Source organism: Trachinotus anak, unplaced genomic scaffold (assembly GCF_046630095.1).
Source record: "Trachinotus anak isolate AG129_WGS33_773 ecotype Australia unplaced genomic scaffold, CSIRO_AGI_Tana_v1 ptg000028l, whole genome shotgun sequence".
Taxonomy (NCBI): Eukaryota; Metazoa; Chordata; class Actinopteri; order Carangiformes; family Carangidae; genus Trachinotus; species Trachinotus anak.
In genome coordinates this window covers 7402055-7426614 of record NW_027273879.1, presented here as the reverse complement: position 1 = coordinate 7426614, position 24560 = coordinate 7402055, and the positions used below count along the sequence as shown (strand labels likewise).

General features: G+C 40.3%; 1 protein-coding gene across 5 annotated transcripts in view; it reads left to right on the top strand.

Moving 5' to 3' along the window:
• The window catches only part of ctif (CBP80/20-dependent translation initiation factor), a 52569-nt gene that overhangs the window by 5322 nt on the left and 22687 nt on the right, over positions 1-24560 (top strand). For all 5 annotated transcript variants that reach the window (XM_071465465.1, XM_071465466.1, XM_071465468.1 and 2 more), the window contains exons 2-8: positions 4524-4762; positions 5260-5331; positions 6822-6944; positions 7600-7673; positions 9924-10028; positions 10250-10328; positions 23334-23410. In XM_071465465.1, coding sequence (XP_071321566.1) covers positions 4586-4762; positions 5260-5331; positions 6822-6944; positions 7600-7673; positions 9924-10028; positions 10250-10328; positions 23334-23410 — 707 coding nt within the window. In that variant the 5' untranslated portion in view covers positions 4524-4585. The remainder of the gene's footprint in view (positions 1-4523; positions 4763-5259; positions 5332-6821; positions 6945-7599; positions 7674-9923; positions 10029-10249; positions 10329-23333; positions 23411-24560) is intronic.

The following is a 24560-nucleotide window of genomic DNA, read 5'->3' as shown; positions in this document are numbered from 1 at the left end:
GAAAAGCCATTAATTAGTAAGTACAAGAAAAGTAATGGACATTGCTATAAATTTCTCTAACACAAAAGTATTCAGTGGTCCTGGGAATATGTGAATTCACCACATTATCAGGCCTTCTGAACTACCTCTGCTATGTTCTTGGTTTTGTTTCTCCAAAGGTTTTAGATAGAGAGGGATATTGCACAAGATTTCATCATTGCAATTGTTTCTTTTTTACAAATAATAAATCTACTCCCTGCTTTTCAGGATTGTATCTGATCATAAAGCATAGGAAGTGTAGATTGGCATTCGTCACTGCTTTGGGAACAAAGAATCAGTGTGCTGTCCAGTGCCATGCTGTGTCTGTCTGGCCAGTTTAGTATCTGTCTGGTTGGTGCTGGGCTTCGGACACAGTCTTCAGTTTGGTCATAGTGTGGTACACTCTGCTTTGCACTTTACAGTCTTGCTCCATCTCTGCTGGCCCGCAGTGTCACTGGCTGTGTCAGGTATTCCATCACCTCACCGTTCATCGTTGGCGCATGATTGAAACGACGCAGGAACCAACTCTGTGTTAGTGCTAATGTGTCCAGCCAGTCTGACCTCTGCATCACTCTCATTCAAACTGCATGAATCAATAAAGTGAAACAAAATGATTCAGTCTGATTATCAGGATAAGAATGTTTGTTTGGAGACGGCCAGATGATTTTGCTTGAAGTAGGTAACTGAATAAGGTTAGAAGTATATGCCCATGAGCCCCTCACTGCTACAGCACAACAGTGAAGCTGAGGGTGTGGCCAGGACAGAGTAGCAGGCAGCTCTTTGTTGGAACAGCTGGTAAACTTGAGGGAGTGCGAAAGGGTGGAGACAGGAAGGAATAGGGGAGAAGTCAGGGTATGAAAGATGGGGGGGGGGGTCTCGCACCAACAGACAATACACGTGGAGATGTTCACAGTGCAATGACCACTACAGCAAAGTGCTTCATCAGACATGAACTTTTGTCTGTCTGACTGACTGTCTTTCTTTCTTTCTTTCTTCACCCCACAGTTAGTTCACAACTTTGCTTTTTTCTTGCTCTAAAACTGCAGCCAGATGTCAATCGAATAGTGGATCGACAGAAACTTCTGTTGGTCTTCTCTGATGTTAAACTAAATGTCTTTGGGTTTTGGACTGATGGTTGGACTAGACAAGTAATTTCCATGTGTCATCTTGAGCTTTTGTGCTGGGTATTTTTTTCTACTAGCTGACATTTAATGGGCCATACAATTAATTGATTAAAAAAGTATGCTGCTGATTTCTATAACATTGTCAGGCTCATAATCATTCCTCTTCCTTGTCATTCCTCTCCCTTGTTGCCATAACTCATTCTCAGTATGGAGGGACAAGCTGAGAGGTCATTAATACTAAGTTAAAATGCAAACAGTTTTTACAAATGCTTTCCCTCATCATTTGCACCAGTATCTTGTAACATGAGAGCCTAAATCATTGCATCATCTTGGGGTGTATGCACAGCCAAGATGAGAGATGCTTTGTAAGTGCGCGATGCTGCTTGTAATGCTATTTGTGCTCCTGACCTTGCAGAATCAGTTTCTCTGTTTAGCCGAAGCTCTCAGGGGCTACCAGCCTACCAGACTGCTGTCTATATTTGTGTTTGCTTTTCTCATGGATGCTTAAGACAGTAGCCTTTTCTTTGTCTGGGTCAGATGAATCCCTCGCTTTAGTCTCCTCCCAACCTCCTCTTCTCTCCTGAACCCTGCAGGGAAGGTAGTTTGGCTTGTTGATTCTCACATGAGCAAATGTGTGTCACCCTAGGCGAACGTTTTTCTCTTCCACCAGAAGAACATTGATGTTATTATTACTAAGCTGAAGGATAAACTCTCTATGAAAGCAAAGTAAATGTAGGCACTGGACAGCACACACCAGAACTTCACAGTCTGAACTGCTGCAGGTTCGGTGTGGTGTGTTATGAAACACAGCAGGGTAGAGAGGACTTTGAGTCCCATTTCACATACAACAGGCCAGTTCTATGATAATGCATAACCAGTATTTACTTTGGATAACTCGGCTTGATTTTGGGTGACTATAATGCATGCACAAGCCTATTGATATGTTACTCCTGCAGCAAGCATGTGAAATACTTTGAAAGTATCACACAGAGGGAGTTATAAAAAAAATTGATAGATACTGAGGCAAAAAGGCAGAGAACTACGTGAGAGCTGTATTAATGGACGGATCAATAGGTATTGGCAGCTTCCCTACAGGCAATAATTCTATACTGTTGTCAAGGACAACAGTAGGACATCAGACTGGACACTTTTCACTACCAATATGCATCAGTTGACCCATTATTGCAAACATCCAGACTACTATTGTGCTACTGTATTCTTCTCCATTCATTTAGACTGTGTTGGGATGAATGAAAATCAGCTCTATTCACTTCTGAACATTTGAAATAAATAATCTGAGATGAAAAAACATATACGTTTTTATTTTAAAAAATAAATAAACCTTACTGACATAATTACCACAAATATTGGATACTATAAGTTCAGTTAAGATCTGTTAAGAAAAAAAAAAGAAAGATATAATGCAGGGCTGTTGGGTTGAAGAGCGTTGCATTGTGCGGTTCCACATGTTAATGTTTGGGAATATTTGACTGCAAAGTGTAAACTGTTTGCGCTGGTAGAGACCGAGCTGGCTAAGGGCCTGGAGAGTGGTATGACCTGATCAACTGAGTGACATCTGACTTATTTGAGCTGAGCTAACAGACTTTGGGTTTGCAACATAAAGTGTCATGTTTTATGGCAGGAAAAGGAAACAAAAATGGAACCAGTAGTTTGAGTGTAATTTGTTGAATGCAATTTTCCAACCATTTTTGAGTCTAACAACACTAGGAAATAAAAAATGGAAAAAAGGCATACAAAGATAAAGTTGGTGCACATGTACATACAGTATGTATGGGTGTGCTTGCACATGTGCTCATAGATATATAAATATGCATGCATATGTATGTATTATTGTATTACTATATTACTGTACACCTGCTGTTTATTATTTCCTAAGGGTTGCAAATCACCAGGCTAATCAAAGCTCCAGCATCATTGTCTGGGTGGATTACAGTATTGACACTAGGTCAGATTAGGTCATATTGACCATGCTGCATAGTATGAAGGGATTAAAGCATTAGTTCTTAATGTACATAGAGGAAAGCAGCAGGGAAGTCATGAGTAGGGAGACACTAAAATGCAAAAACGTCCTTGAGCAAGAGGCTAGTGCAGGTTCCAGTCTTGCTCGGTGGGGGGGCTGTCTTGTCGCTGACCCAGAGGTCTGAGCTTCCCTCTTGGTATTACTAGTACAGTGTAGTAGCCCTCAACATGTTGTTTGTATGACTGGTACTCAAAAAGGAGAATGATATTGTTATAGCTTGATCTAATTTCTTTCTTCACTTTGTTAGAGAAGATTCGGGGTATGGCACTCAACATTACAGTATCACTAGATAGCCCTGTAGCCAAAACCAAAACAAAGGCTTTAGACCTTGTGTAGCTTACTTGTTGGCTGCAAATGAACAGGGCTCCCCAGTGAGTCCCCAGGGCTCAGCAGATACCATTCTGCGTGCTCCAGGGCCATAAATCCTCTTTGCATGGCTGGTGATCAAGCCATGATGTAAAGGAGCTTAGTAGCAATAGACAGGCAGGCAGGAAGTTGCTTCCCTGTTGGCCAGAGGTCAGGTGATCACACACAACACCTACAGCGCAGAGAGAGTGGGCGCAGGGAAGAGGTGGAAAAACAAACGGAGAAACTGACATGGAGCTAACGTTTGGCCACACAAATTAGCAGAGATGAGTCAGAGGTTTTTCAAAAGATGGATCTAATGTAATCTGGGCCTGCTGTAGCTGCACACCAGGACAGGCGTGGTGCTGGATACTTTGGAAGCACACCGTGCAGATATGGATGTTTACTGACAGTAGCGAGGTTATGCGCCTTCTTTGAATGTTGGGAAGTTGAGAGAATCCAAGGTGAGAGAAACAACTGTCACCGCCGGTACTTAGGGCTACAACAAATTATTATTTTCATGATGGATTCATCTGCTAATTATTTTCTCGATTGATTCACCATTTTATCCTTAAAAAATGTCAGAGTAGTGAAATTATGGTATCCCACAACCCAAGGAGATATATTCACATTGTTTCATTTAGCAGACACTCCAAAAACCAAAGATATTCAGTTTATGATCATATATACCCAACAAAAGCTTCAAATCATCACATTTGAGAAACTGTAGTGGGAGAATGTTTGGCATTTTTGCATGAAAAATGATTGAAATATTTATTTGATCAAAATAGTAACTAATCTATCCACAGCACTGGGACTCACATTATACCTGTCTGTCAATCACATTATTGTTGTCTTGATGCGAGAGGTCTTATTGTAAACATAGATCAGCCTTGTAGTCAGAGGAAGTGAGGGCTCTGATACGGAACTTCCAAGTCATGATGAATGTTTTTGCCTAATCCTCCCTCTGCGTCCTTCTTTTCCTCTCTGCACAGGTCACTTTCCTCCTTCCCTCCCCCTCCTCCTCCCCCATCCGCCGCTCACAGCACCAGTTGCCATGGAGAACTCCTCAGTGGCGTCCGCATCGTCTGAGGCTGGGAGCACGCGCTCGCAGGAGATAGAGGAGCTGGAGCGCTTCATCGACAGCTATGTGCTGGAGTACCAGGTGCAGGGGCTGCTGGGAGACAAGGCAGATGGAGACTTGGATCTGGACAATGGTGGCAAGGTGCCACAGGTCAGAGGCTTATTGCTTAAATAGATGACATGCTTTCATTAGCCCCATATCTGCTAGCAGCAGTGTTTATGTTTTAGTAGAGGCTCCAGTGGTGTCTCTGTTTTTCATCCTCTATAACACACTGGAGGAGTACAGCCTGCATCAAAACAGCTGCCCTTAGTGTTATAATGTTTATATAAACCTGGACAAAGACGGATGCATCCACCTACACTGCCCCTGGATATGCAGCTGTCCTGTTTTCTGCAGGAGAAAGTCAACACACACTCATGCTGCTGTGACGTAGTTTTTCCTCTGCGCATCTGTACACGCAAAATAGCCTAAGATAAGATCAAAGACAAAGATACCATTTTGAGTGACTTTTTTCCTGTTTTCTGTCCTGCATTTGAGTTCCTTTTACTTTATGTTTGTGTTAGTTTGTGGTCTTTATTTACACATAAACAACCCTCCACATCCTTTCAGAAATGATAGCATCTTCTGCTCCCATTTTTCTCCTCCAGTGGACAGATGACTGCATCGACAAGAGAGACGGCAGCTGGACGTCTTCGCGGGGGAGAGGCTCATCCAAGCCGGTAGGTGTGCCTATGTGTCTCCCAGGGTTCTGCTTATTTAACAGCATTGGATTTCACCTTACCTTTACCTTTGACCTCACCTTTGACCTTGAATTTTTTTTGTCCGTGTTTTACGTTGCAGTCTCCCCTGTTGCATCCTCCATTTCTCCTCATGCCGTCCTTTACTTTCTGAAGATGTTAAATGGCTCTGTTTTAAAAATCTGACAGCACACGAAACACTTAAAGTAATTAAACTGCCGGTTGCTCCATGCTAACAAGCTACAGTGGTGGCTAAATGAGGATATAATGTTCCACTGGAAAACAAAATGAGAAGTCATAGAATTAATAGAAGAAAATGTGAGAGTAGAGCCAGTTTACTGCATTAACAGCCGCAGGCGTTTGTTAAGCCTTGATTCCACTGCCACCTCCATGTTGCACCGTCTTCGTCTGTGCTCGTCTAGATTAAAACGTAGGTTTGCTCCATTCCCAGATCTGTGTGTTCATTTTAGTCTTTCCCTCTCCATCATCGGTTCAAGTATATGATTAGAAGAGACTGTAACACCAGCTTTAAGTGATTCACAGCTCGTCAACTTCCCTGTGGTTGCTCGAGATGCTTTTAATGACTACCATGAGATACTGTGAGGCTTGAGCCAGTAACTGAATAATCCTAAATGAATTATCAGTCATTTAGTCTGCTGTGTGTGTGTGTGTGTGAGAGAGAGAGATTTAGAGTGTTATTGCTCCTCAGAGATTCATTGGTATGACTCACTAGGAAGTGAGTAGTGAGGGAGAAGCAGCACGGGTGAGAGGTTCATAGAGAACAGGGTGCTCCAGAGCATCATATGAGGGAGGTTACAGGAGAGACTAGAATTGAAATGTCAGTATTTATATCACTATATGAAAGTCCAAAGTCCCAGAGATCGTGCACCTCCCATTTTCAATTTGTTTTGACATTTAGCCTCTGGAAGTAAAATGATATAATAGACTTGGCAAAGAAACTAGAGTTTTGTTTGAACCCTTGTGACATCTCTTTTCGTGCAGAACATAGTGAAACTCAGAAACAACTACAAGGAACAGTTCAGCAGCAATAACAGAAACAAATGTGGTGACAAAATAGGAACTATTATCTCAGAACAACAACCACGGTGTTCCAACAGATTTGTAACAAACTGTGTGCTGAATTGTTGCACTTACAAGTGTGTTGAATTTAGAGTCTCGCTTCAAGCAATAGAATACAATACAGACTGTTGTCATTCTCCTTGTATGCACACAAGACAAATGCAGAAGCAGGAGAAATGGCGCACTAGCCACCACTAACACAAAGGCAGATCTACCAGCTCCAACAGAGAGACTGTAACATAACATTCAGGTTGAAGATAAATATACCATTATTAGCTAAACATTTTATTTTGTTGACTTACTTACTGTGACAGAAAATTAAACACACTGAATTTTGAATGAAGCAGAATTTTCAGACCTTTTTTTTTTGTTGTCTTCTCTCAACCCTGCAGGACGAGTGGGAACACAGCAGTAATGGCAGTACAGGTTCCAGGCCCAGTTCGGGGTCCAGACCAGGTTCTGGCTCGCGCTCTGGCAGCAGAGGCAGAAACAACCAGTTCAAAGTCCCTGCCAAGGTACAGATATACCTGTCTGTGTGTGTGTGTGTGTGTGTGTGTGTCTTCTGTTTCATGTGTCTCTTACTGCTACAACATCCCCACATTGTTTTCAGTGTCTGTCTTCATGAGCCTTTGAGGGATCATGAGCACTTCCAGTAAATATGTCACCACAAATCAGCTCTTAGTCATCGTTCAGTGTTGAAGGGGCACTCCACCAATTTAGCACAGGAAGATCAGTTTTTGAGAGACAACCTTTGGTACAACCTGGGCTTGTGAAGTATGAAAGACCAGAACTTTCTCAGGCAAGGAATGTCTAATGATAATGAGTTGCATTATGGGAAGTGTAGGATCCAATGATTTTAGAGCTTGACCTATATTAGGGACTACAAGTCAGGATATTAATGCCTCTTTTTGACTGATCTTTTTTTGTATTAAATTTGTCTCTTGCAAGTCCTCCGACTTTCTGGAAATGCAAATACTGAAAGAAAATTGTAGGTGCATAGAGAATATACTAAAGAGGAGTCTGCTTTTTAAGAAGAGCAGCTCCAGTGGTGTACCTGTTCATAAATGTTAAATACAAGCCAGGTAAGCGAGGTATGTGATGATTTGACAACAACTGTTTTGTAGTAATGCTGAAAATATCTATCCTTGCTTTTCCTTGTGTGCTGTCTAGAATGGGAACAGAGATGGCTCCTTTGACATCCTGGGCACCGACATATGGGCTGCCAACACAATGGACTCACATGGGTAGGTGCCTTGCTGTCTCACAAACCTAATATGTTGTACAGTCTACTGCTTCCGAATTCCAGCCATAGTTTGTGGGGGTCATATGACAGAATGAGACACACAAGGAGTCTCTTTGCTTTTGTCTCTTGCTCTCATACTTTGTAACAGTCCTTTATTTACTTTGGTTGCTCTTCTCTGTCTTGATTTTAGTTCTCATCAACAGTTCCATTTTTTTAATTTGAGGACAGGGGTCCACATTTTGTATTAGGTTTAGCCTGGTTATCCTGAGACAGTATTTCCCAGATCTTGTCTTTAACACCAAGATAATCTCTGGCATTTATTGTTGAAAACCAAAGGAATTCATATCAACATGAAAAGTATCATATTAACTGGGCTAAGCCAGCTCTGTGTCTTCTTTCCAAACTCACTTTAAGTTAATGAAGACAGTGAGCTGCTTACACTGCTGGTTATTCATCTGACAAAAAGTATTTGGTTTCAGTGAAAGCCACATTTATATTACACCTAACCATTGGAGACCCGACCGCTTTCTCTGAAAACCTTATGATCTTGTTAGTTTTACACAAGTGGGACCCGAGTGTAAATGATTTTTCAAACAAGAGCTTGACCTAAAACATGGAGGAGAAAAAAGGGGGAGAAAAGAGGAAGTGAGTAGGACATAAATCAATTGCACTGAGGTGGGATGGGTGGGTGGGGGGAGTGGTTGCCACGGTAACAGTTGCACAGCCGCTTCAGATACCTAGGTTCCGGCCACGTTGGCACATCTGAGCACACAGTGGAGGAGTTGGCACAGTGGGATGATGTAAGAAACCCCCCCCCCCCCCCCCACACACACACACACACACACACACACAGACGGGGATGTAGAATAGTACAGGTTGAATACTGAATGAAAACTGACATGACTGACTGATGATTAATTAGGAGTCATTTCTAGTTAAAGCTGTGTGGAAAAAAAATGGCCTTGCAATTGAAAGTTTTGCCTTAACGTAGTGTCTTAAAACAAAAATCAATGGAAGATATCGACTAAATGGGTGTAATGTTATCCTTATGAGGAACAATTAATAGATAGAATAAGAATACATATTATTGAAATTATATTATTATATTATTGAAATACCATAACAGAGCACAATCTACAAATACATATTTTCAAGTTTGAATTCTGATTTGTATCCCAGAATTTGTCAAAACACGTGTCTTATTTTGTACTTTTTGGAGACAATAGGCATTTGATATGTTAGCTGATGTAAGTGGTGGACAGTAACAAAATACATTTACTTGAGTTCTCAATATATGATATTTTTCAAGTATCTATACTTTAGTATTATGATTTTGGAAACTTGACTAATACTCCACTACACTTAAGACAAATATTGTACTTTTGACTCCACTACATTTCTATAAAGTAATCGTTACTTTGAAGCAAAGCTTTTAGTCAGAAATACAACAGGCCATACACTGTGTTCTTCACAGGAGAAACAAACAATCACAGCCGACTCCTACACTGTCAGTCATGTTGGGCGTGCTGCATTTTTGATACGCTGCATCAGATAGAGATGAGGCAAAAGACTCTTCACCAGAGCACCAATGACCTTGTCTTAAGTCCATGTTTCAGTTTTAGAAATAAAGATTTTAAATGTTTGCTGTGTTTACCACAACCAAATTTCATCACTGCATTCAAAAAATTTCTATAGACTTTGTCATATATTCTACATATTCTTCTATTTGACCAAGAGTATCTATACTTTGACTCGAATTATGGAGTTGTGCACTTTGTCTACCTATGCATATTGCAAATATACCCAGTGGTGGAAAGTAACATGGTACATATACTGAGTACTGTACAGTAGTACAGTTTTCAGGTACTTGAGCTTTACATGAGTATTTTCATTTTATGCTACTTTGTTTTTCAACTGCACTAAATTTCAGAGGGAAATATTGTACTTTATACTCAATTTCATTTAACAGGAATATTTTTGTTAGTAGTTTATGTTCAAATTAGGACTTAACATACAAACATGTTTCTTAACTATGATGCATCATTGCAGATTAATACAAAGTACCCAACAGTAGTAACAAGCACTTAAAATTCCCTCCGCTCCAACCATTTATACCTTATGTACATGTAAGAAAAAAACCTGTGTTTAAAATGTAGAAAGTTGTCTTGTATACCAGTCCTCTCTTTCCTCGTTTGTATGCATGGATGCTGTCTGTCTCTAACCTTTGGTCTGTCTTGTCTGTGTATTAAAGAGGTGCAGGATGGGACGTTCAGCCAGAGAAACTGGACTTTAGCCATTTCCACAGGAAACACTTCAGAGGAACGCCAAAGCACCTTCCACATATCGACAGAGAGGGGTAGGATCTGAGCTCTGGGTCTTAGGTTTTTACCTGCAATATTTGGTCCTGCTGGTGTTGCCTTACTCTGTCTTGTAATTTGCTCTCATTACTCCATATTGTCTCAGTTAATGTCTTTAGAATTGTCCTCTGTCACTATTGATCCAGTTCATGTCAGTGTCATCCCAGAGTGTTACAGTTCATTGATTCATTGATTGTCTCTCTTTCACTTCCTCCGTCAGGATGAACAAGAACAAGTTTGAGGAGGATGACGGCATAGACATGAATGACATAGAGAGGTTCCTACCCCACCTGCGCTCTGTAAGTCACTAAGTTTTCTAAATGCTCTTATAGCAAGTGCATTGATGTGACACAGTGGACAATGAAGCATCTTTCCATTAGTTGTCAGAGAGCGACCTCTTGTGGCATAATAAAAAAATATCTGGTGCAATGAGCACAGCAGTGGCGCTGTTGTTAGGCTCCAAATATAATAAATAAAAGCAGGGATCAGCTGTCCTGCCTTTTGTGTTTTGTGTTCTCTGTGAAGACCAATTAACACACTTAAGTATGTTACAGGTACAAATGTGACTGATTGATCATAAATGAACCTTTGGTGACACCTACTGGGTAAATGTTGAAGTGAGCTGTAACTGATTTGGGAGGTTCCGAAAAAATGTTATACTGACCTCTGGTGGTTAAATGTATGAATAACAAGTACAGTTTGAACAAATTCTATACTCTGTTGGTAGTTTATTAGGTTCACCGAGCTAAAATGAATGCAGTGTAATGCATCAGTTCCGCAATAAATCCTTCGTGAAGTCTGTAGTGTTTAGTTTTTATTGAAATTTTTTTCCTCAGTAAAAAGTGTTTGTGGTGCTGTTCAACTTTATTGCAGTTGAATCAACACCTCAGTTTCGACACAAACTGAACATTATAGTTGTCATGAAGGGAGGATTTATTGGAGAGCTGTTCTATTAGACTGTAATAGTTTTAGCCAGGCGTAGCAAATAACTGCCACTGCCACCTGAGTGTATCTACAGAGAAGTGATGTCGGTTGTTAATATCTGTGGCAATGGTTTGGGTTTTTTAATCAGTTGCAAGCTTCAACAGCTTTTCCGCTCAACTTTAATAGGTTCACGCTTTTTCAAGTGGCTCAAAGCAATAGTCACATGTCCATATGTGCACTGTAAGAGTTATTAGTTGCTGCAAGAATTCCTCCTCTCTGTACTTCATGGGAACAGCCCTTCCTAACGTGACCCCTAATCCACAAAATACAGAATCCACAGTTCTCTTTTTGTGTATAAACATGTTCTTTAATTCAGTTGAAGCTAATGAGAGGCTACTGCAATCTGAGTTAGAGAAATCATGTGGGTGTTTTCCATTATAGTTTTTTCAGCACAAAATCTCCCCTTTTTGTTTCCCCAGACAATGTTTCCATACTGAGCTTCAGCAGACAGATAGGAAAACAAAAGGGTGAATTTAGTACTAAAAAAATGTAACGTGGGAAATACCCACTTGATTTGACTAATTGTACAGGTTTTACAGTATAAAAGGCCTATTAGCCTACAACTTCCTAATTTCATCGTAATCTATGTCAGAATGTGGCACCAACAACAAAGTGACATTAATTTTGCAGTTGTGTATACCATTGCATGATACAAGGTAATACACATTGTGTTTTCCAAGGCAAACTATGATTTAAGGGGGTGGCAGAGTTCATTATAGGTCAGCAATGTCACCTTTCTCTCTTCCTACCCTGCTTTCTGAGCCAAGATGTCTTCCATCTTTCATAGTGTTTTAGCTACAGTGTCTTCCTCTTTCCTTCCCCTCTTGGCTTCTCAGCCGAGCTGCGTTTCCCCTCTAATAGAGTTTCAGCCACGATGGGCCTAGTAGCGCTACCAAGATGACTTCCACATTGCATAGCTCCTGAGCCAACATTGCCTTTTCCGTTCATTCAGTTAGAGCCAAAAGAAAGATGGGGTCAACTGCATCTGTCTGGTGTGCTTGGGATCGGATGTGTGTTGGCACTGGGGCGCAGTAAGGTCAGATACACAGCGCTGGGGAGTGAGTGCCACATTTTGTGTCTTTCTCTCCCTCACATTCCTGAGCTGTTTCTGACTTTCACCATCCTCACACGTTCTCTCTTCACATTCTGTCTGTACTGAGTATCACGCAGGGGTGATGCCAGGCCATTGATGCCCAGTTGTTTCCTGTTCTAGTGACAGGACCCTGTTTGATCTTGAATGTCCCCTGAGACAACTGGGGTGGCTCTTACATTTCCATTTTCCACTTGGCCAGTAGTTTTAGAGAACCTCCACAGTAAAATAAAACAGTCAAACCACAATCATTGTAAACTTCTTTCACTCTTTGAAGGGAGAAAACCTGAATCAATTATGTGAGTAATTACTTAGTTCATGCACATAAAAATAATTGGCAACTATTTTGATCAATTAATTAATTGGTTCACTCATTTTTTTAAGCAAACATGCCAAATGTTTTCTGGCTCCATCTTCTTAAAAGTGAAAATCAGCTGGTTTTCTTTTTGACTGTTGGTCAGACAAAACAAGACACATGAATATATAATCCTTAGATGCAGCCCTAAAGAGGATTTACAATGACTTGACTACTGTTGATTCTTCTTTATTGTGTTTACACTGTGAAGCTGTGTTATATATGAACATATCAGTATCAGACTGGGACTCTGTATGGACAGGTGCTCAACGGTAAACAACCCAGATCACATGCAAATCACACTTCGCACAAAAAGAGAATACACTCTGGTAATTATGATTTTATTGGGTGTGTGTGGCAGGGATTGTGTTAGATTTGCGTTAGATTAAAGGTTGATTTTGTGGTTTAATGCTGAGAGTTGATGCTGAATGCCCTGTGTGGCTGTTAGGATCTCTCCTTTCTGCTGGTACTTTCACTTTAGTTGCACGAACATGTCTCTCCTCCTGACTGTAACCACAACAGTGTTATGTGGCAGGGGCTTTTTATTTGTTGCTGTTCAAACTCATGACTGGCTACCATGTCTCGTTAGCTCGTGGCAGTGGTGGAATGCTCTCTCCAGCTAATCATCTCACGACCCCTCAGATTTATCTTGTGACCCTTTAGAAGTGCCTGACCCCTAGGTTGAGAACCACTTAACTAAACTAACTAATTGTATATAGTAGTTAAAATAGCTCCACTACAAGCACCTGTTATTTACTGATTGATGCATCAATATTAACAGTCTAATAATGTCATATACATTTTACTACAGAACCAGTCCATCTATTTTCAATACTTTATAAAGTACATTTTGCTGTTAAAATTTATGTTCTGTTCTGAGTTTGAATTTACTTAATACTTATAGAATATTTTTACACTGGTACTTTTACTTAGGTAAAGGGTCTGAATACTTCTTCCAAGCTTTACTTGTACATTACAGATTTTATTGTTTCTAAGAATTTAACATTTGTTCATCATAAAAATTACTATCCTGCATTTATGCAATAACCAAGCAACAACAACGCGCTCTTCCCCAGTCATCGCCTCCAGCTACTGTATGGCAGGGCTACATCATCCACTTCCTACCAACATTCACTTCCCCTTTCCAGGAGCCAGAATAGATTTACAAATAGCCCTGGGATGCGGAAAACATCTCGTTTGTGTGTGTGGGTGTGCGAGCAACTCGGTAAGAATGGGCTTCCTCCTTTCACCCTCTGATGCTGCTGCACCGCTCCTGGCCTCTCTGGAATGTCAGCCTGCTCATACAATAACCCTGCCCTCACGTCCAGTGTCAGGTCGTAATGACAGAAGCATTCAGGTGTCAAGAGAGCAAGTATTTGATCTGTGTATCACATGGATCCGGAATAATATGAAACATGAATACCATTAGTATTACCTAATAATATTCCTAATTAGGTTTATTTATATAGCACATTGTAAAAATGATCATTTTAAAGATAGATATAGAAAAAATAATAATTTTGCAAAAAAACAAATAGGGTAGAAAACCACAGACATAATTAAAAATGTACAGCAGACACACTAATACATCATGACATATCAGAGATGAAATACAAATTAGGGTAGAAAGTTTGAGAGACCAAGGTAGGTCATTCCTGATCTGCAGTGACATGAGTTCATTTGAATTCAATTTACACAGTAATTTAATATTAGATAAAAAATGTTTTGCTGTCACAGTATCAGTAATCACTAGCTGTGGTCTAATAAACCCACATGCCATCAACAATTGGAGTATCATTTTTATTTTCATCAAATAAAAAGTTTTACAGATATTTGAAAATGACAAGTAATATTGTACATAATCACTGACAGATTTCTGATTAATTCTCTACTGTCCTGTGTAATGCTGCAACAATTAGTTGAAGAATTCGATTGATTTTTTGTTTTTTTTTTCAATGCCAAAATTCTTGTTTCACTTTCTCAAATTTGAGTATTTATATTTTATGGTCTTTTATGACTGTAAAGTGAATATCATTGGGTTTCGAGCTTTTGGTTGGACAAAATTTGACATTTGAAAAACATTTGTAGGTGTCACCTTGGGCATTGGGAGGCTGCGAAAGCAAACGCCATTTTACAGACCATATGATTAATAAACTAATTGAGAAAATAATCAACAGATTAGTCAATAATGAAAATCATCCTCAGTTGTAGTCCTTGTCTTATGGTTTGAAGTCAAACTGTGAGATGTTACTTCTTCTCCAAAGACAGAGGCCCAATTCAATTATGTCGACTAGAGTTAAAAATTTCCAGAATGGAGGGCATCAGAGAAGGAGCAGCAGGGTAGGGTGAGACCAGGGGGAGAGGGAGAAAGTGGTTAGTCACTGAGGAGACATCCGGTCTCTGGTGTGTGGACAAAGCCGTCCAACAGAGGAACAAAGCAGGAGTCTGGAGCTCAGATATTACAGACCGGTCGGCCCCTCTGTCTGGAAGTGTACGTGCCGCAGAGCAGGCCTCGGGTTGAGAAGGGACACTGGGGGGCGGGGTGGGCTTTTTTGGTGGTCTGTCAGCTGTCAGTTTGTCTGAGACCTGTATTCCGCTCCCAGTGTTTACTCACACGTACTGGTCCTGTATGTTTCTGCTCTCCTCAAACGCACTTGTCCATCTCCTTCATGTCTTTTCTAACATCGTTTTACCTCGTCTCCCTTTGCTTCTTCCTATTCGCTGTTTCCGTTTTCCTATTCTCTTCTGACCACCATCATCACGCTCTGTCCTCCTCCCTCTTCTCCTCATGTCGTCCTTCACTCCTCCCCCCCATCCTTCAACTGCTGGTGGGCAGCAGAACAATATCCAGGGGGTCATGGTGACCGGCAGCCCCCTCCCTGTGGTCTCTTCCTGCTATTGTCCCTGGTCCTACTGCTGTTTGGCTCCTCCACTCTATCAACTGCACACATACTGGCTTAATGACCACTGTACACTGTTACACTCTGGGCTCAAGAATGGGAGGAACACTGGAGACTTGAGTACATGCATGAAAGCAGGATACCTTGGGAAATGTGTCACTAATCCCACAGAGAAATTCATTAATAGCTCATGAGTGATTTAATCTGTTAAATTTATCGCCTCTGAATGACAGCCAGAACATGTAAATAGGTACAGAAAGAAAGGTTAACCATATTTATTCTATTAATGAAATGTGCCTTGTAAAAAAAGGTCTAAAAAGAGGGCACGTTATTTAACACCCCCTTTTTTTCCCTCTTTAATTATTGAAGTAGTTTATGTACTTGGCATATTACTGGTGTATTAAATCCCAGGAAACAAGGTAACCTCCAGCCTGTGCCATAATTAAATTCATTTTTTTTATCCCCGGGCTCTGTGATTTGTTAGTCATCTGTGACTGCTGTCCACACTGTCAATTTATGGCTCTAATACAGTAGTAAAATCAGCCTGTTCCTTTGCAAGCAGCAACTAAAGTGTCCTCGCAAGACTCAGGGTCATTAAATGGCTGGGAGTTTTCTACTTAAGGTTTAACTTCTGCTTAGCTGAGGGGCTTACTTAAGGGTGTTGCACAGAATCTCTTAAAAGATTTCATTAGTTAAGGAAAAATCACAATAAGCTCAGCCATGTTGCAGTTAAGATAGAGTCAGAGGTACCTTTATTTTTTTTTTTTTTACCTTAGTTTGGTCGCTAAGGTCTTTGGTGCAATGGTTTAACTGACTTCAAGTGATTCCTTAACTTTAAGACTAAGATAAAGAGAAAATCTTTAATAATCAGGTCAACATTTCAGGGAAATCTTAAGGAGAAGACTTAAGGGTTTATTTTAAGCTAACCTTAACTCAGACTTTAAGGGAAATCATAACTTAAGGTGTTTTGTGCAACTGGTCCCTGGTCCTCACAAATCTAATGCAAACCAGACCACACATGCAAACACAAAGCACCAGGCCTGATCCTGCAGAGAAGATGAGGTGGGTACATATGATTGAAGTCTTTTTTATCATTGAGAGTGATGGCTAGAACAGAGCTGTAAGCACATGAAACCTGCTGCTGCAGCAGTGGTTGTCACATGATTACACTTCTATAAGGTAATTAAGTGTTTTTTTTTTTCCCTCTTTTTTTCCTCTGACACTTTGATCCCACAATGGCTCCATCTCCTCCTGTAGCTAGACCCACAAGTTCTTTGATGTACCTGTCTATCTGTCTGTGCTCTGCCATGGCCCCAGCCTCAGATCACTTATTAAATGAGACGTGGATGTCAGGACCTCACATCTTTGCCTCTTATCACTGATCACCCGCTATACCTGACTTTGGCAGCTCTAAGTCTCTTCTTTCTGTGCTGTTGGCAGGCATCAGCTGCAGAGTAACTTACATGAAAGGCCTAAAGCAGGGATCATGAAACATGGGGTAAATCCTTTATCACAGAGATTTTACAGAAAAACAATTTGAGAAGTCCTAAATGTTAACTTGATTTCCAACACAAGCGAGCTAGACGCTGATTATCCAGGGTACTGACAGCAGCGTGCCAGTACCAATTCCAAATGATGTAGTATTTCGTGCCACTTAATTCTCAGAGTAGGAGTGCACAGACACAGTAAAAAACTAGCTGGTGAATGTAGATGATTCCCTTGGTCCCTAAGGAGTTGGTGGAGACCAAAAGAGATAAAAGGGAGAAAATGGGACTTAGATTTGCGAGGTGCACAGACCTACAACTCCAAATGAATGATAAAGTTGCTCTGTGCCTGTTGGATGTTTGAATAAGCAACTGCTTGCTCACAAGTTCACCAGATTAATATGGTGTCAGTGCTGTGCTCACAAATTGTTTAAAATCACTGGTTTAACCTTTTCTCTTGATGAGGATTAAAATTATTATATATAACAGTTATAGTAAATTTTACAGTTATATATAGTTGTGTGATTGAAAGACATTTTATCACAGTTAGAAAACTCCAACTCACCAATATATAAAGCAGAATAGCTAAATCTAATTTCCATATAGACACAAAGAGAAGCGTTATTCGTTCAGGCTTGATGTGGGCAAAATGTCAGAATTATCTCAGCGTATGTGTTTCGGTTTCCCTCTCTGTCTTTTATGTGCTATCTTGTATTTACAGTCGTCGTTGTCATACTTGCTCTCTCTCACCTCTGCTCTCAACAACCTGTCCTGTAATGCCACCCCTGGGGCAGTTTTAAATTTATTGCTTTTGGCTGAGGGCCCTTGCAACATAAATAAGCTGAGGGAAACAATGGACTGGCTGAATGAGCATCATACCAGAATTGTTGTACACTAGAAAGGACAGGAAGACATGCACTTCAATTTCTATGCTATTGCAGAGAAAGTTCTATAATCGTTACTCTCCGTTTCTATTCTTCACATTTCCATCCCTGTTCGCTTTTATCATTTCCTTACTTTCCTTCCTTGTTACTTATACCCCGTTCACACTAAAGCAGCGTCATTGTTATGAATGGAACAACAATGGTATCTGACCCAGGTCCGTGACCCTTTTGGCAAAACTTTCCAAAAAATGAAACCCTTTTTAGATACCCTTTTTTTCTGCTTAGGAGTTAAGTCAACCCTTAAAAAAAAAAAAACCCAATGTACTCCTTTCAGAGAAGGTATTTGTTTTTTCTCGGGAGCTACATGGCTACGTGGTGTAGAAAGGACACATCCTCTTTGGTAACATCTTAGGTAGCCTCTCCCACTGACCTGTGATTTTCCCTGGAATGCTGCAAAGTATGTTAACTTCCTCTTAAGGCAGATGCACACACCCACATACGTAATACAACACACAGACACAAACATGCACCTCAATCAGGGTTGGAAAATTTTAACCTCAATTGATTTTTTTTTTTTTGAGGTGGGGGGGGGGGGGGGGGGGGGGGGGGGGTCGTTGAGTCCACGGTGTATGACAACTGAAACTTGCTGTTTGAGCAAAACTTGAGTCTGATCTATTTGTAAGTTATGCTATTGTTTATAGCCAGCATTGGCATTAACAGCTGTTTACTTACAAGTCTAGAAAAAACATTGCAAATTCAGCATCAAGCTTTATTCTTTTACTCACTGAGAGCTGTCTCCAGTGGTGAAAAGCAACCAAAATGTTAACTCTTGTCTCTATCATGTCTTTTCTTCTACTGAAGTTAACACACTAACCAGCTAGCCCCAGCCTGTCTCGTCATTTTCCGGTAGCGACTCACTGTAGCCTCCAAGCTGCCCTGAAGACGAAGAGCTGCTCATTGGACGTATTATAACCTCTTGTCTTACAAATGCAATGGTGGCCAAAACTCTTATCAAGCAACCATCACCACCACCTGCGTCTGGCAAGAAAACACATTTAGCGGCAGAGAAAACTTTTAAATAGCCCCATAACAAACATGCAAATTTGGTCTCATTCTTTTCTGTCTTATACAAGAGACTAAAACTGTTCACAGTAGGGACGATCATTTTCAGCCATTAAAATGCATGTGTTGTGCTAGTCCATGTTAAAAACGCTAGCTCCTTTAGTACAAGCTTTGGTTAAAAGAAATGATTAATGCTTTAGATCCAAACCCTGACAATAAATTTGAAAGAATCTGCTAACTAGCTAGCGAGGATTTGCAACTGTCGCTATCTGCTCCATTATCACCAGCTGCCTCCAGGATATGAAAACCAGTTTTTCTCAAATTAACTATCATGACTCTGAAGTCATCATCATTGATCTCAAATGCCTCAACACATGCAAAACTTCTCCTTCTGTGTTGACAGTTCCTGTCATTTTTCTCTTGCGTGTTGATTCTTTTATTTTCCTTCCAATCTCACGTCAAAACTGTCAAAACCGTCTTTTCTCATCAAAGAATGTCGACTGTATACTCCATCCTTTTGATTCCTGCTCCTCAAGACTGCTGCAGTGATCTCCTCTTTGGTCTCACCTCCAGAATCCTGCGTGGTGCTGGCCAATCAAATCCGTGCCAGCAGGCATTAATGGCAGATAACTCAGCAGTGTGTACAGGGTAATTCCATGGGGTTGTGGCTGTGATAAATTTCTAGCTTCCTTGTCAGTGTTATTAACCGCTGTGCGGTGTTTAGCTTTCTGATCTTTTACTATAACTGGATCCCTGGCTAACAATTCATATTGTATATATTTTACATATTTTATCTGTACCTGAAGCAACATGTTCATTGCAGCAATGCATTTGCAAGTCTTTGCTGCATTTGTCCCAAAAACATACAAATATAAACTAATGCACACACAAGCTCTTTTTCTGTTTCTATCTTCTCTCTGTGTTTCTCCCACTTACATAGCCCCCCCCCCGCCATCCTTGTCACGTCCACAGGGCTTGCCTGCTTTGCGCTGCCTGCCTCGAGGTGAGAGGTCTTCTGTCTGGGGACCAGAGTAGCACACGCCTGTCTTTGATCTACCCCACACTGGCGGCTACCTGCAGATAGCATATTAAAACACACACACACACACACACACATACACAGAGCGCTCTCCCAGTCAGCAACAGAGACATTTCTACATCTCTCACTTCCTGTCTCTATGTTTCTATTGGATGCATCATAAACTGTGCACACATGAGTCTGGATCCTTTCTCTAAAACATGGCTGTTGTCCAGAATTATGCTTTTGTTCCGGATGTAGTTTTGCATGATTTAAGAGGCAATTTCTTCATGTACAGCAAAAATCTGAGATTTTTTTACATGCCATCTGAACTAGCAATGGAAAAATACTACAACAAAGTAAAAGGGTTTTGTTAAGTGTGTGTGTGTGTGTGTTTGTGTGTGTGTGTATGTGTATGTGTATGTGTGTTCACTGTCATCTGGTTACCATTTGAAGGCAGAATTACAGCTAATGATATCCTAGAGGAAAACTACAGTAGCTAAACATGCAACAGTTCCTCTGTTTCTTTCTCCACCTACTTTTTCTCCCTGTCAGTGAAGTTGAAGTTTGGTTAAAATACTTTTGGGTTTATATGTGAAACCTTTTATATGTGAAAGCTTTACACTGTAACAGACAGTTAAAGTGTGTGTTTTTCTGCCTTTCTGAATATCACTGTGCCACACAAATGCTGCGTACTCACACAAACACACACACACACACTGTTTTGCCTCTAACATCTGGATTTAATCAGAACCCAACAATCCCCCAGCAGCCTCTCTAAGAGAGATGTAAGTTAGAGCAGCAGTGTCAAATATCAAGCTCTCTCTCAAACTCATTTGAATATCTACCCAACGTGTTTCTGGATGTCTGAATGTATAGTATGATAGTGCAAAAGAGAAAATCAGAGAAATCCAAAGATGGTGCTACAACTAAAAATATTGGTAGATATTTTTTAAGTTAGGTGTGTGTTAGTTCATGACAAACTGTGAAGATGCAGTGCAGCTATGGTGTATGTTCCCCATGTACTGGTGCATGTGTGGATTAGTAAAAGCCATTACAGCACTACAGAACAGTTCAAAAACATTTTTTGTTACTCTCTCTTTCTTGTTCTTTAAAAAAATCGTCCAAATATGAATTCTAGCTGCTACTAGATCTGATTTAAAAAAAAAAAAAAAAGAAAATTACACATTACATGGTGGTCATTAACTGATCATGAGTCAAGATGTTGTGAGATCAAACTCTTTGGTTCCCGTTTTTTGTTATTCTGTTTCATAGAAATCAAAAAAGGAACAACAACTGAATGACTCTGTATGAGGAGCAAACAGAGCTCTGCTTCCTTCTCACAGACTGTGGTTACCTTCTTGCACAATGCATTGGTTTGAGAGTTTGAGCACATTTGGGGCTTATTGCATTAGCTTGCAACTGTCTGCTGCACAGCGCACACACACATGCAACCCTGATGAGTGATTGACATTGACACTCACTGACTTTGGCTGTGTAGATGATGCAGGTAGATGCTTTCCTCAGGCTCACACAAACGCGAGTATCCACCCCTCACATTATGCACAGTATCCACTTGTAACATAATGTCACAGGCCCTCCTATGCACTGCAGCACATTTATACTCCCATCCTATCACAACATTGTCAACCGTAGCAGACTGTACACAACAGCGCTAACCTTCGGCCACCTGAAACCATGGTAACAGCACACAGTGATGCTGGGTGAAGGGGGAATGTGCTGTTTGATTGACAGGGCTAATGTTTAATGGATGACGGATGGTGTTATTTCCTTCTCACAGGAAGTGAAGTGTACAAGTGAGGGACAATACCTGACAAACTGAAGATTCCATAATCACTCACTAATCAAATTGCCATATGTAATCAGAGTAAAAATACCTGTAGTTCATTTTCCTCAACTAATTTTGAACCTGCTTCTTTGGTTTCAAAAATGAAATGTAGTTCAGTCTAACAACTGTGATTGCTTGAGTTGCTGGGCAAACATATAGTTAAACAGGAAGGAGTATGTTTCACAAGACATAGAGAAGTTCTGGATCCTGCTATTAGATATTATTAAATCAGCTTCTCTAGCAGTGACAACATTATATATTGACACAGACACAGATATGTTTAACTCTCCATCGCTAACTCTCCTCCCCTCTGACATTCTTACCTGCAACTGCTCCACATCTCCTAATTGTCTGTGCGCCATTGGTCATATTTCCTCTCTCCCTTCTCCTGCCACTTTCCTTTAGACTCACAGGCTAATGGTAAAATTATTCTCTTTCCTCCTCCTCCTCCTCCTCCCGTTAGCTGATGTGGACGTCATGTAAAAATCAAGCAGATTTGACATTAGATTTGAGTAGTTCTTGCATTCATCTATTTTATTTTAGTGCTTACAGAAATAACCAATATAATTAAGCCTCGCTGTTCCTCTGTTTATCTACAGATACAAATGAATTAATTAGAACAGCAAACTGAGCATGTCTCCGAAAACACAATCCTTCTGTGTGTAGATTTATCCACTATATTGTGCCCTATATAGTGTCCATGGCACGTACACTACTTTGTGCTAACAATCCCTCAGTGCAATGCTCTGCGTTTTATAGATGTGAAAATGTGACTGACTCCACAGCTGCCAATTATGACGTTACCATGATGATGATTCATAAATGTCAGAAATATCAATTTACTGCTCATTTTAGAGTAAGTTACTGAGGGGGGAGGAGCTGAGTGAATGAATAGATGTGGGAGTGATTTTGAATGCAGGCAAACACCTGCGTCATAGATGTCCAGTTCTCTGTCCTGTTCATAAAAAAAGTCAGTCCACAGCTAAGGACATGTCTAGTTGTAGACCATAATGCAAACACAAATACATATCAGGGTGTGAAGTTGTCATCACTGAAGCCTGCCTGTTCAGCAGCATTAGGGTGCAGTATTAGTGAGGAGGAAAAGTATTGACCAACATCAAACACACAATATACAAATCGCAGGAGCTGCAACTTTTATGGTAAAAGTAAAATGTGTCACAACACATCGCTTACTAATCATATTCCCTCACTTCAGACGTAAAGGAACATGCTTATTTGGTACAAGCCGCAACAAAAATCACTTCATCATATTTAAAAAATGTTTTCAGTGAAAATGCAAAAATGCTGCTTCTGATTTTAGGTTATTTAATTTAGATGTATATTTGCAAAGATAATACATGTATGAAATAACAGAATACATTTTGTATGAACATAAAAATGCTTCACTTTTTGTAAGAGGTCTGGATTAAAAATTCACTTTTGATGGTGTTCCAAAATTTCTCATTGAAAATGTAGCTCTGCAGGGTCATCTAAACATCTTCCTAAAAAAAAAAAAAAAAGGCTAGAATTTATCTGTTCTTCTTATGGGAAAAGTTTGCACGTTTCAGTGTACTTCTACTTGTGCAATGATGGGAAATTCTATGGATACTTTCCATAGTGATATAAATTGCTTGTCCTGACAGCAACTGTCTCTTACTCTATGATTTGTCTCTAACAGGTCTTCCCGCCCCTTCCTAATGAGGCTGAGATTGCACACACCAAAAAGCTCTTCCGACGCAGGAGGAATGACCGACGGTAATGACGCATGCAAGCCGGCACACACACACACACACACACAAACACACACACACACACACACACACACCTACCTCAGTGAGAGGGAATGTTTTTTTATGCGTTGATGTCAGATGTCAGTGCGCAGCCAGTCCCATAGCCTTAACATCTCTCCCCGGCCAAAGCGATGTCAAGACAGGAATGCAGGCTCCACACTTCACTGCTGACAGGAAAAAGAAAAAAAAAACATTGAGGAGACATTCAAGGTTGTTTTTTTTTTTTACATTTAATAGGTCACACAACAAAATTTAAGCCAGTTATTCAGTCACCTATTTTTGACTACAAGATCCAAGCGTTCTTTCCTTTTGTGAATATGTATTTGTTTGTCATGCTTTGTAACATTTAACCTGTTATTCTCCCCAAAAAGTCCAAACTCTGCCACTCTGGCACTACATTTTGAAGTGGCACATCTTAAGTGTATACACTTTAAAATCTAATTTCACCCAAGTCTGACTTCATTGAAACCAGGTCCTTAAGAGAGAAAAAAAAATGCTCTCCCTCTCGTTCTCTCACTCTCTACCCTGATGTCACTGGAAAACTGTTCTTCAGTTGCTAAGAGACAGGCAAAGAGAAAATATTTGGGTTGTATTTGTGGTTAAAAAGAGGAAATTTCAACTATACGAAATGGACAAAAGCACTTTCATCCTTGTTTTTAAGTACAGAGAATAATTGGTTCTGTCCAGAGCTATTGTGTTTATGTGTGATGGGTGCAGTACAGGCCTGGCAAAAAGGAAAAGAACAAAAATATGCAGCACTTTGCTTAGGTTTCAGTCTATTTGTTTTGTAAACTGGATATATTAAAAAGAGACCATCCTGTTTTCTTGTACATTCTGCTTCCAAGCAGTAACTCAGTAACTTTACAGCTTGTATTTAAGGACTATTCTTGGAAATAGCTAATTCTTATCACAAGGTTGAATAACTTATTTATTCAGAAGCTTTTAACTACAAGAAATGATAAATGCAATATAATTACACTAAAAATGCATGTTAGCTTCTGCTCAATGACTTTTTAATGATGGGCTCAGACATTTTGAAATTTGAACACTTGAGCTGACAATATCTACTGATCCTTTCCACACTTTAAACCTGCTTCAGTGGGTGAGTACATGCT